The 18,365-nt window shown below is 40.8% G+C and overlaps 1 protein-coding gene across 1 annotated transcript in view; it reads right to left on the bottom strand.

Annotated features, from left to right (window-relative positions):
- Positions 1 to 18,081, bottom strand: part of HSPA4 (heat shock protein family A (Hsp70) member 4) — a 36,861-nt gene extending 18,780 nt beyond the window's left edge. Inside the window, exons 1-8 of the mRNA XM_050962605.1 lie at positions 17,577 to 18,081; positions 10,502 to 10,559; positions 8,149 to 8,289; positions 6,747 to 6,869; positions 6,109 to 6,208; positions 5,354 to 5,487; positions 1,472 to 1,716; positions 16 to 92 (exon numbers count right to left, since the gene is read on the bottom strand). Of these exons, the coding sequence (XP_050818562.1) occupies positions 16 to 92; positions 1,472 to 1,716; positions 5,354 to 5,487; positions 6,109 to 6,208; positions 6,747 to 6,869; positions 8,149 to 8,289; positions 10,502 to 10,559; positions 17,577 to 17,683 (985 nt within the window). The 5' untranslated portion in view covers positions 17,684 to 18,081. The remainder of the gene's footprint in view (positions 1 to 15; positions 93 to 1,471; positions 1,717 to 5,353; positions 5,488 to 6,108; positions 6,209 to 6,746; positions 6,870 to 8,148; positions 8,290 to 10,501; positions 10,560 to 17,576) is intronic.
- Between the last annotated feature and the right edge of the window lie 284 nt (positions 18,082 to 18,365).

Raw genomic sequence — 18,365 nt, 5'->3', positions numbered from 1 at the left:
TGCATGTACACTTACTAGCTTGTTCCAGAACACTGCGAAGAGGTGGTTCTACTCTGGCTAAGAGACCATCACACATCTCTAAAAATTTGCCCCTGTTGGAAAAAGCCATATGTCAAGTTAGACTCCCATGAACAAAAATTTAAATTGCAAAATACAACTGTATGCAGCTGAAACTGAAAGACATAATTTTAAGTTTGCAAAGTGTACATTTCCTATTTCTCCATCCAGAATCCTACAATATTTTATAAAGTTCTGTGTTTCACTTAAGCGATATTTTATATAAGAAAACAAAGCTGAATATTCCACAATACAAGTGTGTGAGATTTACAACATCCTTACACCCATGCCAAAAAGAAAACCCATCAAGAGCAAGATACTTTGGTATATACTTTTGGAGAGAATCCCATGTACAAATGATACTTATTCTGCCATGATCCCTCCAACTCCAGCCACCTTTTATATTAGGATAGTGCCCAGAGGCTGCTAATCAGGATTGCAATCCCACTATGCTAGGTACAGTACTTCACAAATACTGTCTCTGCCCTGAAGAACTTACATTATATCAATTTTTTATAGTGATTACATGCATTAATTACAAAAATCAACAAAAACCCTATCAAATGCTAAACTGAGGATGTCCCTCTTCCCTTGTACTTAAAGGTCCCTAGATTTGGGTTCTGACAGGCCACCAAGGAGCATGAAGTCTGAAGATAAGTGCCTACTACTGCTGATAAGGTTCAAACATAGGTTCTACCTTAAGTGTTTACAAGCTGTTCTTAACTTCTGTTACAGAAGGTAGGGCAAGAGATGGTGAAACTTACTAACTCAATAGTAGTGACAATCTCTATGAAAGAGTGTATACTAGTCATTTCCCTTCTCCTGCTCATTGTCTAAACTACTGCTATTTATAAGCTATGCTGCTATGTACCAGTTTGTTGTTCCTTAAGTGAGAGCCTCAGTTTCCTATTACCTGTTAAATACCAACCTGAAATCCTTCTTTTAATAGTTTCAGTGATCTAGAAAATGCCATGTTAACAGTTTAGTAATTCAAATTGTCAAATCCCCTAGTGATCACATGTACAACATACGAAGAGTCAATGTATATTTCTCCCATATTGCCCCAGAAATTTTTGTGAATGTTACTCTGGAGGTATCATCTGTACTAGTTCTAATACTAGAACACAGGTGAACATGGCACCTGTAAGGGCAAGATGATGGTTCAATCCTAATTCCCATTCACACTTTGACCTATGGTCAGACTGACAACTAGTTTTTGATTTGGACACTAGTAACTCAGACTGCCTGCTTTAATTCACGCAGGCTACTACAGAGTCATTGTTCGGTACTTCGATAATAACTCAAGTTAGAACCAGTGATGTAAATATACCAGAGATGATCAAAACATTTGTATTTAGCTATTTTTGCAGTTTTTAAATCAATTCAGTCTTTATGCTAAGTAATCTGAAGATACCTGTTCATAGTTCCAGAAACATCAATATCATTCATGAAGCATTCTATGTTCATTGGGAGATCAGAGGCATTAGCACTCATCAGCTTCTTCAGTTTCTCACACTCCTGAAACAGTCTCAGCAATGGACGAATCTTTGATTTGATGTCTAATTTATATTTTTTCCCAAATTCTTCACAAAAATAGTTAACTAACATTTCATCAAACTTCCTGCCACCAAGTGTGGTGTCAAATGCTGTAGCAAGAACCTAAAAACGAGATAAGGAGTAAAATATTTCAGTAAGAAAATGGTTCTATTTACTGATTACTCACTAAAACTTGATAGCAATCAATACATGTTAAGCAATTTCTTTGTCTGAACACTCAAAGTACTGAAATAAGCTATTCTATGATTGACATCATAATCCTGTCTAAGAGAACACCACCTGGCTGCTCCAATACAGATCTTCTGCTATGGCAAAGAGAATCTGATATAATGCTCAGCTTTAGTCCCCTACTGCCACCATGGGTAGGTAAATGCTTTGTGCTGTAGCAGCGTGGTAACCGCTTTCTGCTACTAGTAGAAAAAAAGGAACCAATTATTAACGTTTTATTTGCCTCCTCAATGCCTCCACTTGGTTCATTCCCTGCCAGCAATAAAGTGTCAGTCCCATGCCACGCTGGCACATTTCACTTCACCAGGACTGCTGGCAGAAGTAGTTACTTCACTCTGATACTCCTACTTGTGCCACTGTAAAAGTGCCTTGTGTAGGGGCAGCAAGGGTGCAATCTTGACAGAGCCGGTCTTTTCCCTGGGCTAGCATTGTAGAGATAGTTTTAAGATTAGATGATGCTTCTAGTCACCAAGTCCATAGCTTGTCAAGGATAGTATACCATACACCTTATCTGTCTACACCAGTTACAGGTGACATGGATTACACAATACACCAAAATGGAACAGAGCAAGAAAACTGTGTAATGTTTTGTCTGTCCCAGACTATTTTTCAGCAGCTGAACTGAAGACGACATTACTCACATTGTGCAGTAACTGTGGTTCTTTCAAGATGTGTTTCTCTATGGGGCTCCACTCTAAGTGTATTCATGTCTCTGCAACTCAGATTGGAGATTTTAGGTAGCAGTGTCCGTTCAGTCTGCATGTGTGCTCTCCCCATCTCATGCTCTGCCTCACTGCTATATAGTGCTGTGCAGACAGACCACCCTCAGTTCCTTCTCTATCGCACAGCTCATTGATAAGAGCTCCAAAACAGAGGGGAAGAACGCAAATAGTGGAGCACCCATAGGGGGATACATCTTGAAGAACCAGTTACTGCACAAGGTGAATAACCTCTTCTTTTTAAAGTAGTGTCCCTATGTGTGCGTCACTCTAGGTGACTACAGCAGTACCCCAATGGAATGGTGGGGCTTCGGAGCAGAGTCCAATATTGAAGACAGTACAGCCGAGCCAAATACAGCAGCAAATGCTTAGTTACGGGTGACTGCAAAGTGTTCAGCAAATGTATGAGCAGATGCCCAAGTCACTGCTCTTCATATTTCTGTGATAGGAACATTATTGAGAAAGGCTGTGGAAGTGGAGACAGATCTTGCAGAGTGAGTTTGCGCTCCAGAAGGAGAATAAAGGTCCTGTGTGCAATAGCAGTAGATAATACAGTCTGATATCCCTCTAAAAAGTCTTTGTTTAGAGACAGGAGATCTCTTAGATCTGTTGTTGATTAATATGATTTTTAGCCAAATAAATCCAGTCTTTTCCAGTCCTTGTCATATAGTGTCATTTTAGCAAGGTGCTATCTGCCACATTTGTTAACAGTGTTGATAGACAGGGAATTTGAGGGGTGAGAAAATGAAATGTCCATGTCTTTAGAGGGCACAACTATTTTTTTGTCCTCCCATTTGCACGTAAGGGGTATTTCGTAACTAGTGCCTGCCATATAGTTTTCATCGGATTGAGCAGGGCCTCATTGATAGGGGACAATTCTATCAGAGAACGACCTCAGTTCTATCAGAGCTTGAGACGGAGAGCACATGTGCAGGCTGAATAGACACTGCTACCTAAAATCTCCAATCTGAGGCACAGGAGTAGAGCACCCATAGCTTAGTTCACTTCAAATTGCTAGGGCCTGCAGGAGTTCCAAGCCTTTATACAGATACAGTCGTGAGCTCTGGCACGCGCACACACACACAATCAATCAATATCCCCAAAAATTAAAAGGTAACTACATGTCATACGCATTAACATGGTGATACTGGAGATTACAGTAGCAATTATGTGGTTCACCTGCCTTAAATTGTCATAACCTTTGTTCTGCATACCCCCTGGCACCCAACTATTTCTAGACACCTGGTCTCGTGCTAGCACTAGGGTAGCCAGGACTCTCACTGCTACAGGAAGACTTTTCAGTTAAGGATACCAACACAAGGAACATAGGTGCACAGAGTGGCATGATTTTGTCCTCTTCAAGTGTTACCAAGAAAGTTTCAAACTGTAGCAGTAGTGTTAGAAAGGTTGGAGTCATATCCCAGTTTAATGTATAATGCCCAAAAGGGTACTCCCTGTATGTCCACACCTGGCTAAAAATAAACTAATTTGTTTTCTTCATGTTTAACTCCTGCAGATAAGTGCTCATTCATGCATCTGTTAATTCACATCTTTAAGATAACTCCCTTCTCTACTGCCTCTCCAATTTGTCTGAATTCCAGACAGTTTTGAAATGCATGTACCACTTGCACATGCACATATCAGCCCAATCTCAAAAGGCCTCGTCTATCGTTACTAGGAAATGGCTTCTGAGATTAGTTCCTTCACTCCCACATCTAAACTCATTCTGCTCTTAGAACCACATTCTAAGATTGATCTTTTCCCATTGCATCATTTTACCTCCATCTCACTGATTTCTCAATCCCTTTTTCAGAATATGCTGAATTCACAATTCCATACCACTTACAAGTGCTGTTATCCCATTCTGCACACCAGTACATATTGAAGGAGAGGGGTGAAGTGCTGTTAATATGTACCATTCCTATTGTGTCAGTGTGTTAACTTCATATAAAGTTTCCATACAATTAATTTGTTCTTGGACCCATCAGAGCACATTGTAGCCTTCTGGTTCAGAACATTTAAACTAGCATTCTGTAAGACTTTAGCCTATTTTTCAGTTCTCTTGAGGCACTACTCTCCTAACTATCTGAGCACTCATAACACATTTACTTGTTCCTTCAACTGAAGCAGCAATATAGGATTATTAGATTTCATAATACGTTTTTGGCTATAATGCTAACATTACAGAAGATTTTTATCTCAGAAAAAAGAAATGTTAATACCCAATAGAAACAAGTGTTAAGGTAATTGTGCTTCAAAGTAAGACCCAATCTACTCACCTGCTCAAGTTGAGAAAGTTCTAAGAAATTTAATTAACTGTTGACACGTCACACCTATCATATTTCCTACATTGCTCACATCATAGGTTTCAAGGTCAACAGGAAGCATTATGGTCATTTAGTCACACTTCATAACAATAAATTAATTCAGTAATTCCTGCTTTAAGACATGAATTTGTGGTTGAATTAGAGCACCTTTTTTAAAAAGATATCCCATCTCCTAAGTTGTACTATTATTATAGAGAAGTTAGTTGAATTTATTTCTTATTCTCACGCTATATCAAAAAGTGACTGAAGAAAACATGTTTGTTTCAACAAGTGTAGCAATGAAAACTTAAGCAGATGGTCTCCCCAGTTCTCTAACACAGAACAAAGTTGAACCTTTGGAAAGTATAAATTGCATTGCCTGCATACAGTGCCATATTAAGGCAGTCAAACAAGCCTATTCTAGTCCATAAATGTAATGGTGAATGTTTATACAGGTAATTAAAATGGATGCATAAGATTGTTTACTTTCAGTTTTCCTTTGTTGAATGCGCATACTGAAACTTGATATGCAGAATGTCCCATATCAACAAAAACAACGTTTCTTGGCTTCTCTTCTAGGGCAGGCAGGTCTTGTTTATAGATTCCATATGCAAGAGCAACTAGAAAAAAAGAGACAAGTCAATATAATAAACAAAATGGCAGTCATTCAACTCCATTTTTGGTGTTGCTTTCCTAAACAGTATTTGTTAAAGAATGACTATACTGTCAAGATTTAATGCTACTTTTCAAAGTTATAAAAAGTTTGCATCTGGTTAAATAATGGACCAGATACAAAAGCCATGGCATGGAAGACTAACTACAAAAACAGTTAGTTCCTCTTATGTCTTGCATTTATTTCTTGGATGTCTATTTCTAAGCATCTTTGAAGAAGAAAGTCTTGAGCTGTATTACCATAGAAATAACTTAGATTCTAGAAACCTTGGAGAGCAACCAAAGACAGATTAGTGCAGGGGTTGGCAACTTCTCAGAATTGATGTGCCAAGTCTTCACTTATTCACTCTAATTTAAGGTTTTGAGTGCCAGCAATACATTTTAATATTTGTAGAAGGTCTTTCTGAAAGTCTACAATATATAACTAAACTATTGTTGTATAGTTTATAGTATATGTAAAGTAAATAAGGTTTTAAAATGTTTAAGAAGCTTCATTTAAAAATGCAGAGCCCCTGGAAAGAAGTTTTATAATTTCAATCCTATATACATTTTAAAGAGAGTAAGATTACCTGAAGTAGTTTCATTTATTAGTCGCAAGCAGTTGAGGCCAGCAATCTGTGTAGCATCCATCACAGATCTCCTCTCTGCATCTGTATAGAAACAAGGAACCTGCAAGAAATGCACAGCAGTGAGATACATATTTAGAAGGGCGGTCCTCAACAAATCAGAAAAATATTGTTCAGAGAGTTGGTACTAAGCCAACCTGTCCCCCTTTATTTATTTTTAAGTATTTCCTGCAAGTTTAAGATTTATTTTTATTTCAACTCTTGCAAGCAAGGAAAAGTGAGTAGCTACATGGGGAAGAGAATGGTTGGATTTAATTGCTTACATAATTTTCTCATGCCTTTCCACTTGAATTCACCTTTAGTGAAAACTGAGGAAAATCAGCTACAAATAATATTATTCTATTGATTAAACCTATAAGATATGTTTTACCATGTTAGCGTGATAAGCTAAACATCAGCTTTCAAGGAGAGAGCTGAGCAAAAAAAGGCACAAGGTTTACTGAAAACAAGCAGGGGCACTGGTTTATGTGAACCTTGTTTATAAATTGCAATACAACTCCATTACCACCATAATTCTTCAATTTATGCAGATACACTATGTAGCCAAGTTAATGTAACCAAGTTTACCATCACCTACTTACAGAAACAACACAGTCAACTACAGGCTTCTTAAGGGCATTCTCAGCCGTTTCTTTTAGTTTGGTGAGGAGCATTCCTGTCACCTGCTCAATGGTGAAGTTCCGTTCTTCTTCCATATACATAACCTTTAGCGAAAAGCTTGTATAAGTATGGTAAATAACAAGAAACAACATGCTCAAGTGATATTAAGGAGTTGACCTAAGCCTGCAAAAACATTTTTTTAAAGTGGTCCTTAAAACCAAGCCTAGGGCCTGCAGCATACTTGTATAATTGCCCCCACTTCACTGCCTAAGCCATGTTGGGAAGGCACCCACAGGATAAGATGACAGTTTCTCATTTTGTTCATATTTACATTTGAGAATTCAAGAGACTTTGAAAGGCAAGTTGAAAAGGACATACACCTCTACTCCAATAAAACGCTGTCCTTGGGAGCCAAAAAAATCTTATCGCATTATAGGTGAAACCGTGTTATATCAAATTTGCTTTGATCCGCTGGAGTGCGCAGCCCCTTCCCACCCCCCCGAGCACTGCTTTACCACGTTATATCCAAATTCGTGTTATATCAGGTCGCAGTGTATATACAAGCTGAAGTTTCCTGGATTCCAAATGTAAGAATGTATGCAGTTGACTCTTTACTGGGCCTTTAATAACAGCCTGTTCCATTAGATACCACTAGACTATTTTTAAGTTAAGGAAATTCTTCCCATTGTTGAACAGGTTTTGCAACTAAAACAAATATATTTATTGAAATTTGGTCTGAAATATTTTGCTTTTCTCCTCCAGCCTTGCACTATATCTGAAGCATTAGTACTGAATACTACTGTGGTATTTTCTTCATCTCCCAAACTCACTATGGAGTGCAAAAGACTTCACACAGCAAAGAGGTTTAATTTAAAACAGACCTTGATAAACAATGGCATTCTAATAACTGAATTCAAATCCTGGATTAGCTAAATCACAAGTGAAAAGGAATCTGAGTCTTAATCCTTACTTGTGCACATCAGCGACCACTGTTTGTTACAATTGGGAATGTCTAATCAAGATGCTCAGGACTCAAAAGGGTATTACTATTCAGGCCTGAGTCATATGAAAAAGTTTGCATAGATCCTTCCCACACTACATACAATTCTAGTCAATTAAGTTCTCTAGCATTCTGAAATCACTTAGTCTATTTCACAAAGCAGTTCTAAGCCTCCTTCACAAAATATGAAGATTTTACTCGCTTGAATTTTAGTCTACGTTACAGATCTCCCTACATTTATTAATCCAGCAATAATGATTTTTCTAATGGAAAGTGCATTTGCAAAGATAGAGGCCTCAGTGCAAAAGGGTTCAAAGCTAAACAGACATATGAATTGTCACTGAGTTTCCTCTATGGTTTTCTTCCAAGTATGTCTGACTCACCTTGATGCAAGCTGAGCCTGTTGGCAGCTGGACAAGTTCATATGCCAGGTTATCTTTTTCAGCTTGAACAAAGGGATCTGAGAATGCACGGCCATGAAATCTTTTAAAGCCTTGTACAGTATTCTTTGCATTTGAAATAACCTAACGGGAGAAAGATACATTAGTCTGAGATGGTTGGGGAGCTTCTGATTTTAAGAGAAAATAAGCCAATAGCAAGTTTGTTTATACTTTTCTTGCCAAATCAAAATTTGTAATTAAATCTGTATTTTCCAACAATATAAGGTGTCTACTAAAATACGCAAACCCAAAATCCTATCTCTTCCCCTTTCATCTCCCAAAAGATTCTTGAGGGAATTTGTTTAGATTTTTTTAAATTCTATTTTAAAACCTTGAGCAAACATTTATGAAAATCCACAAACACAGTTCACTTTTAAAAGGTGTTCTGCAAATAGCTGTAAAATTCCATCTTTAGCAGTATACCTCTCTTCACTGGATTCCTCTTTCCCCGACCTTTCTCCCCACTTTGACCACCTTCCCCAGCTTGCCACCAACTAAGCTAGGAAGGACATTGAGCACATTAAATGTCACTTCCAGGTCCACCATCTTGTCCTGCTCTGGCCAGCCAACTCCATGTGACATTCCTGCATGATACTACTACCTACTTTGGAGCCCTCCTACCTAAAAAAAACATCAAGTGTTGTCACGAACCTACTTAAAATCCGAATGGGGACTTAAAAGGACAGTCAACCTGAAGTAGTGAAAACTGTCTATATACTCTCGTAAGTAACGCCTCTAATTAATGTAAACCAAGGATTAGAAGGAAAGCATCTGCTTTAAATTTCTTTATATTGTGTATGACAGCATTTTATGCTTAGTCATTTTTATGTATACTAAGTTTTCCATTACATTTACCTGATTCTTTCACTCGCAACAAGGGAGAGGAAAACACAAGGGAAAGCTAAGGGCTTGTCTACACTTTAAATGCTACAAGCAGCATAGCTGCACTGCGGCAGCTGCACCACTGTAGCACTTGAGTGTAGAGTCACTCACTACCTATGCTCACTACTATTAGCATAAATAATCAACCTCCCCCAGAGATAGTAGCTAGGTCAACAGAAGAATTCTTCTGTCGACCTAATGCTACCTACACAGGGACTTAGACTGACTTAACTACACCGCTCAGAGGTATGGATTTTTCACACCCCTGACCATCACAGTTAAACTGATTAATTTTCTACTGTAGACCAGGCCTTAGCCAAAAATGGGTCTGGGTGCTCAAGGGCATGTGTAGGATCAGACATTTTCTTTACTTTTTTTAATATATGTAACTTGATTTTAAATTGACTGTCTCTTTAAAAAGCAACTTGCTCCCAGAATTTCCAAAAATCCAGTTATTACAGGTCAAACTGCATATGAACTGTATCCCTCCACCAATGTGTATCTCTAGGCCGTGAACAGCTTAGTGCAACATCAAACTAAGCACACATGGGGAGTAACTCTGCATTTGACAAGATGTTTACATTTAGCTCTAGCAAAGAAAGAAAACACACTGAACATGTGGGGGGGGGGTCACAATTACAGTATGCTTGCTGTATATGTTCAAGCATCTCAGGGATTCTGGAAATTATTTCCTAATATCTAATGATATTTGTTCTTGAAAAAAGTTGACCGTGTTTGAAGAGTCACTTTCTGCAGGTGACTAACAAAAGATCCTGCATGAAATATCTTTTACGAAAATAAAAATTGGTGACAATCTGACTGGTAGATAGGAAGGGTCATAAGTCAGCTAAGTCTTGCCTTACTCCCTGATTAAGATTTACATAACTACTCTACTTGGCTATACAAAAAACTATTAGCAGACAATTATTTAGGTTGTAAAGTCAGTCACTCAGAAGTTAATGACATTTATAGTTGCTTTTAATTAAAACCTATCCTAATGCATATGCACAAGAGGGATGAACTAATGTTTCATGAGAAAATGGTATTTACTTTGAGTGCTTGATTATGCAATCCAAACAACATTAACAAGTTGTTTAGTATGCAATTTCTCAGGTTTCTTAAAAAAGGAAAATTCTATTATGCACAACAACAAATAGTACACTCTTACGTAACCCTTAAGTCCCACTCCAGAACAATGACATAATACATTAGAGTAACAAACTGAACAGCTTAATAAAGCTCAAATTCTTCTTAAGACATTTATTAAAGATTTAATTTAGAAGCAAATATCTACTTCAACATGGATATTTGTAGTCTCTCCATAAGTGAAAAAAACTTTTTTTTTTTTTTAAACTACTGTGTTAGTAGTTTCTCTTTGGCTTATAAGCAGTTCTTGAACACACAAAATCCTTACTTGGCTTTTAGCTGCAGCTCCAATTGAACGATTCTTGGGTCCAAAGGCTACACATGACCTATAATGAGAAGAAACAACTAATTCAAATTTAGAAATAATGACTATATTTCTAACAAGCAGCCACTGAGTGATTTAAAAAAAATGTATTTAAAGATTAAGACTATTACTAGATAAAACTGTCAGTTGTATAGAACAAGATTACTGTCATAACATTCAATTTTAAAATTGCCTTTTTCCCCCAAGCTCTTCCCACTGTTAACCACTAATAGTCAATACATTAAAACGTAGGACCTACTCTGTCATTATTGCTCTAGGATAATATCTGAAAAGCATAACACTCATTATGAAGTAGTTTTCTAACGAACAGTAAACTTATGAGCAGTGAAACCTATTAACAGTCAAAGGAGCGAAGAGTCCTGTGGCACCTTACAGACATATTGGAGCATGAGCTTTCGGGGGTGAATACCCACTTCGGATGCGTGCCCGCAGGTTCGACCAATCACAGCTCCCAGTGGCTGCAGTTCACTGCTCCAGGGCAATGGGAGCTGCAGGAAACTTTGCAGGCGGAGGAACATATTGGCCTGGAGTTGTGAACTGTGGCCACTGTGAGCTACGATCAGCCGAACCTGCAGATGCCGCAGGTAAACAAACTGGCCCGGCCCGCCAGGGGCTTTCCCTGAACAAGCAGCGGCCCTAGTTTGAGAACCACTGCTCTAGGCCAAGTTATTTACAATGTTGCTTGCTAATAAAGGGATTATTTCAACCAGTTTTTTACTACTAACAAGCACATTTTAACAGGCATAATTATTACATTGATCCCAATGCAGCAGACAAGAAAGTTGCTCTATAGAACTGGTTGCCCCATGGGAAATGAAAGAAACAGGGCTTCTGGAATATCCTGCTATGTTGAATTAGTTTAACATATTGAACAAACAAACAGACACCACCAGCATGGAAATTTGTCGTGGCATGGTAGTGCACCAACAATGGCTATAAAACAATCAACACAATCTAGTTAACAAATTAAAGCTAGTCATGCACTTATAGGAGTACACTGTAATGAACTTGAGGACATATTTAGAAACATGTCTTGTGCTTAATAACATGATTCAAAGGCTTGGCCAATAAAAAGCTACCAAGTTCTGTTTCATGGAAACATTAAGGCAATAATAACAGTAATACTATGGACTTGACTACACCACAAAGTTAGGTCAGCTTAACGGCATAGCACAGGGCTGTGAAAAATTTCATGCACTATGTGATGTAAGTAAGCCAACTTAAGCCCCAGTGTAGACACTGCTAGGTCAATGGAAGAATTCTTCTGTCAGCCTAGCTATGAAAGGTGGATTTATTACAGCAATGGAAAAGTCCCTTTAAATCACTGTAGTGTCTACAGCGGTGTAGCTTCAGCGCTGCAGCTACGCCACTGTAACATTTTTAGTGTAGACATAAGTATATATCTTGAGGCTTCAGGCTAAACGCTTCACAAGAAACCAGATTTATTAATTCAATTTGGTCCTTCAGAAATAATTAATATAGAAGCATTAATTGAAGGTTCTACTTCTCTCCTATGCGCATAGAACATATTTAGCTAGTTAACTACAAAATTAATGAGTCATTCTGAATTCACAGGAACATCACTAGGTTTGGTTTAGTTATTAATGTAGTGCTTCTACAGAATTCCAGATTAACCGTTCTGAGACTAGAATCCTCTCTCTATCCACAGAGGAGTGCCACATAGGCAGCAGCAGTAAAGGATTTCCTACACTGCCTCATATTTGTTCTATTAAGATCCCAATCGGGCTCAAATTTTTTTTAATTGTGTTATGTAAGATTATCTTAAAAAGACCTTATTTATATTTGGCTTTAGTTAACATTTATGTTCTAAACCGCTGCCTTGTATATGTTTTGCAAATTTCAAAAAAAATCTGCAGAAGCGCTAAGGAAGAAGTTTATCAGGGATTTCTGTCTCTCGATGGTAGAAGAGGAATGTTGGGAAGCTTTCCAATAATTTAGTTTTGTATTTGGAACCTGTGTGGCCCATACTGGCATCACTGGTCAGATCTTAGTATTTTCTGTGTATTTTAAGACACTAGGACAGGGGTTCTCAAACTGGAGGTCGGGACCCCTCAAGGGGTCACAAAGTTATTACATGGGGGAGTCACGAGCTGTCAGCCTCCACCCCAAACCCCATTTTGCCTCCAGCATTTATAATGGTGTTAAATATACAAAGAAGTGTTTTTAATGTATAAGGGGGTCACACTCAGAGGCTTGCTGTGTTCAAAGGGTCACCAGTTCAAAAGTCTGAGAACCCCTGCACTAGGAGCTATTTCCCCTTCCCTCTGGCTGACGGAATGCAGACCTCAGTCACAGGTATACATCAGATATATCAAAGCTCAAGCTATGTACTTTGTTTTCTTAAGCAACAGAGAGACACTTAAGTTATAATTTCAAAGAACATTATAGGATAAGCACACAAATTGGTGAAAATGTAGTTTAATAAACACCCATACATTTTAAATAGAAGCAGATGCAATCACAAAGACAGACATAGGAAGCCTAGTGAAATCTTGTTAAGATTGGCTTTCAGAAAAGTTAAAACTCTGAACTATCATATTAATGAGTTTGAACAAAGTAACATGGGGGTGCTGCTCATATATCACTTTAGTCTGCACACTTCGGATTACACTTATCCTTTGTCTCCATGTACTACCTTGGAAAATGCATGCATCCCATCTGTCGTACAAGACAGCAGCCCAGTCAACACAGAAATTGCACTGATTTTGCTAAATCAATTTCTTAATCTGTTTAGTTAAATCAGCACATCTTCCTTGTGTGGACATTCAAACTGGCTTAAAGGTGCCTTAGTTTAGTTCGATACTTAATCAATATAAATTTATATCTGCTACTCAAACCATTTAAGAGTGCCCATAACAAGCTGCACTGACTTAACTAAATCAGTTTAGAAAGATTTAGGCCTGGTCTACATTTAAAATGTAGGCCAACCTAGTTGTCACTCGGGGGTGAAAAATCAGCCCTCCGAGCAACATAGCTATTGCCAACCTAATCCACAGCGTAGACACAGTTAGGTCGATAGAGGAATGATTCCATCAACATAGCTACTATCATTCAGGGAGGTGGTGTTCCTCTGCCACTGGAAAAACCCTTTTCGTCAGCGTAGGTTGTGTCTATGCTACGGGATTATGCCAGCAAAGCGATGGCACCAAGCAATGCTGGTACAGTTTCCAGAGTACAGACCTGGCCTTTGATAAAATGGTGCAATTTCCGCATATAGCTCAGCCCCAAGCTTCTGTTTGATGGCAATTTTAATTTTCACAATTCAGCATTCATTTTCTCCAGGTAATTTGTTTTGTTCAAGTTCATTTTTGTGTCATAATATAAGCACTTCAAGAAATATCCCTTTTAGATTTCTCCATCTCAGTTACAACTGAAGTGAGCAATCTCAACACAAAAACATTAGAGCCAGTGATTGTTCAGAGGGTTTGTGCACAATAGGTCTAGTCAACATGTAAGCAAACACCAGAGGGGCAGGGGAAGGCATATGGGGGACTCCATATATTCAAAGTTGAATGAACACTGAGCAAATATGCTTAGGGTCAAGTTCTGCCTTGGGATAACAATCTGTAGATCCCACCAAACTTAATAAGAACCTAGCAAGCATGGATCCAAGGGTAGAATTCAAACACACAACTCATTCTCCTTAAACTACTGTACGAACTCAGCTGTGATCAGTTGTGCAAAGTGATTTTGCTAAGGTTACAATATTTCAATATATACTAGTTACAGCAAGTCACACATCCTGACCCTGTCTTAGGTTTAAAATCTTGTTATGTAAACCAGAATCAACCACATTATTTTACTCTGCCTCCACACTGGTTTCCTCCGCCAGCCCAGAAAGCGTCGGATCTGTGGAACCAGGTAGTATCAAGTAAATCATAGAGGAAGTTCAAGCTTCACTTTGAGCTAATTTTAGATTACATATTGGGCCCAAAAGTGACCAGTGATTTTGGATGCCTCATTTTTCTGAGTACACAACTTGTGACACCTTGAAAAAGTCTAATTAAAAGAAAGTGCTAAGCATCCAATCCTCTAAGAGCCAGGCCCTCTTCTCTCTCTCAAGCAGGGCATTAAGTAATTTTATCTTTGGACATTTGTGTTTCAGCCTTTGGTTAAAGTGTATTTAAATTTTGTTTCCAGGATTTATTTTAAATGCATTTAGTCAGAGAGAGGGATAGTTCAGTGGTTTGAGCACTGGCCTGCTAAACCCAGGGTTCTATCCTTGAGGGGGCCATTCAGGGATCTAGGGCAAAAATCTCTCTGGGGATTGGTCCTGCTTTGAGCAGGGGTTTGGACTAGATGACCTCCTGATGTCCCTTCCAACCCTGATATTCTAGTGTTATTAAAATGACATGGGAATTGTATGTAGACATTCCATGATAATTAGCATTTTACTCAGAGATGCTGGAGAACCTTTTTAAGTTTTTAATCTTCTAGTACAAATCCAGCATGGGTTTATTTTTGAACGTCTACTAGCTGTTGTGGCAAAACTGCACTTCTCATTTTGAAATGGAAAGACTCACACCCGCTTTAATGTTTCAAAACTAAAAAGCAGTAATTTCCTGAAACCTGGGAAAGATTTCTGAAATTAACCAACATCTTGTATCTGTTATTCTCTAATTTTAGTAGACATTGGTTTTCAAGACTGTTTAAATACATGTTTAAGAAACAAGTCTTGACAGTAGTACTTTGTATAGAACTAGTAAGGTATAATGAATGAACATATTAGTCATATAGCTTCTCCATTTCTTCCTTAAAGGCAGCCAGAGTTATGGCATTACTTACAAAGAAGCAAGGTGAGGCCATACTGCTGGCCATCCATCACTGTTGCCAAGGCAAGATGAGAGAAAACTGAGAAATGGAGTTACTAATGAATTTTTACCTTGCCTAGGTAGTTTGTTGTTAAACACTATCAGTTCCTACCACACTGTATTCAAGTGAATGGACATTTTACTCTGAAACATCGCACTATTATACACTGGAACATCATTCTACAAGTCAGCCCTCAAAAAAAAACACCTTATGAAGAAGACCTGAGAGTCAGGGACCCCCAAGTTCTCATTTCAGCTGTACTACTGACAATAGGTCACTTTACCTCAGTTTAACTTCTCTTGCTATTTTATTCAGTGAGTTATTTGTGATCAGAAAAGAAGCCATCTTCCTCTACATTGGTACAGCATGAAGCTCACTATTAGCATTGTTGAGGACATAGTTACAGAGATGGCTCACAACAAGCTTAAAACAGTTCAGTCTTAAAGTATAGAGGACTCTAGCTGTATTTCAACTGACATTTTTGTTTCTAAAATAAAAGCGTGTGGCCCTTTGCAGTCATGATGAAAAGGTCCCTGCCCCAATACTCCTGGGGAAATTCTGCACCAAAAAATTAAGATTTTTGCACATTTTATTTATCAAAACAATTAAATCACACCAGTTTCAATTATTTTGGTAGTTTCAAAATACCTGTTAGCTAGTATGTCTAACAATACAGACAAAGAGAAATTCCCTCAAGTAGAGTGTTAAAGAAACCCCTACAACAACCCAGTTCTTGTTTCTCTGTTATGATTTTGTTGGATGCCTCAGTCTGGGTATGTCACAGGTACCAGCTAGGTATGACTTGGAGGAAAACTGTCCCTCCAGTCTTGGTCAATTCTCTTTTTTTTACTCTTCCTTGTAAGGTTACCATAATTCAAGCTCCCAAGCAGAGGACACTGCCAGGGGAGAGGGAGTTGGACGAGTGTACAGTTGAGGGGGTTGTGTACTGGGAGGAGCTATTTGGAGGCCCAGATGCCCACAAACTACTTCCCACCAGAGCCCAGCTGCAGGGCACCTCCCAGCCCAGATGCCTGCACCTCTCTGTCTCCAGAACCCAGCCACAGGCTCCACTCAGCTTCATTACTGTGCCACCATGGGATGTGGTGTGACTTCACCCCACCTCACCCTTTGAGAAAGCCAGCACAGCTAGGTTTCTTGGGCCCACCCCTGGTCCCGGCTGGATGAGGATCAGGCCCAGCAACCAGACTGCATAGAGACTCAGGACCTCCATCCGCACCAGGCTGGGCACTCTCTCACTGGTGGGGGCCACAGCCCACCTTCTGTGTTCAGGGCATGCTGGGAATCACAGCCCATCTGCACCTCTAGCATAGGTACACTTAAGTGGGGAGCCAGACTGCTGGGTCCAGTGACCTCCAGCAGCAGCCAGTCACTCTGCAGTGCCAATTCTGCTGGGAAAAGTGAAATTCTGCACAGAAAACTAATTCTGCACAAATTCTGAATTGTGCAGTTGCACAGAATTCCCTGGGGGAGTACCCCTAAGAGCAGACAGACAAAATATTCATACCATACAAAGGTGGAGCATGGAGGACAGCTTGAAGCATATAAGCACAGTGACAAATTAGCATTTTTTGCACAGTTTCAGTTCCACTTTATTTATAGGTCATAAATATGAACCAAATAAGCTTCCACAAGCTTCCTACTTGAAAACGTTTGACTTTTTTTTCAAGATACATCTCCCTTTTCCCCACCTCCTCACTTCAGTGGAGGTGGCCAGGCCTGGATACCCCTAGTCCCTTTCCCGGAAACACATGTCCCAAGCCAGGCTCGCAGAGCTGCACTGTGGCTCGCCCGCACAGCTCCCATCCACGCTACAAGATGGGAACAGCGTTAACGCGCGCTGGTACCCAGAGGGGAGTGCCCCGGCCTGCAGCGAGCTCTCCCTGTGGTACAAAGATGCGGCCGGGGTGTGTAAGGAGAGGGCACTGCTCAGCCCACACCCGCTTCCCAGGGCCGCGCGTTACACGCGCAGCACCAGGATTGCGTGAGGCTTTTGCACGCTCCGGGGATTCACCCCCAAGTCACCAGGGGAGGGGGAGAGAGAAGAGGCAGAGCCGCTTTTCACCAGGCCCCACGCACAGGCCTAACAGGGGCCGGCCGGGACCCGGCAGGTCCCCCGCGCGCCTCCCCCTCTTCCGGTCGCTACGCTCCCTCCCCCCTTACTCACGGGGTGCTGCGGTCGCTGTACTCGTTGGCGACGGTCTCGATGCCCCCCGCCCGGGCCACGGCTACATAGCAGCTCTGGAAGCCCAGATCGATGCCCACCACCGACATGCTGCGGCCGGAGATGGGCTGAGGAGGGATCCGGGAGACAAGCCGAGGGTGCCGGGCAAAGACCGAGCGGCTGAGGAGCTCGGGGAAGGTGGCTGAAGCGTCTGGCTCGGTCCCGTCCGGCGCCTGCGCCTCACTAGTGCGGACGCAGCCGACTCAGTCCGTTTAAATGAGCAGCGGCTCCTGCAGCCTCCACTCGGGGGAGGGGGAGAGATCTCGAAAGATCCCGTCCTGCCGGAGGAGGAGGGGAGCGTGGAGGTGCAGAGAAAGCCTCTCGCGAGATTCCCTCGGGGCGCGCGCTCGCTCGCTCTCTCTTTCCCCGCCCCCACTGTCAGGATACGGGGGCGAGAGCGACCGTTGGGATGTCCTGAGGGGCTCTACACCAAAGAGCGGGTACGCATGCTCAGAGAATATCTCCCCCCCCATCAGCTGCATCAGGGAGGGGCAGCTGACTCGCCTTCTGCACGGCTCCTCCCCCTTTTCTCGTCCTCACCTCCAACCTCCCCTTTCGCTTCTCCCTCCCGGCCCCCCCGTGAGTCGGGCACTGTGCCCTTCCCTCAGCGGGCTGCCAGCCTCCCCGCCTGTAACGTCACCTTCCTGCTCTGCCCCGCCCCGCCCCCGGGGGCTGGTTCCTTCACAGAGCCCTGGCCTCACTGTGGGGGTTGGAGTTGGGCAATTGCCCCAC

This window comes from Gopherus flavomarginatus, chromosome 7 (assembly GCF_025201925.1).
Source record: "Gopherus flavomarginatus isolate rGopFla2 chromosome 7, rGopFla2.mat.asm, whole genome shotgun sequence".
Classification (NCBI taxonomy): Eukaryota; Metazoa; Chordata; order Testudines; family Testudinidae; genus Gopherus; species Gopherus flavomarginatus.
This window is presented reverse-complemented; position numbering and strand designations above follow the sequence as displayed.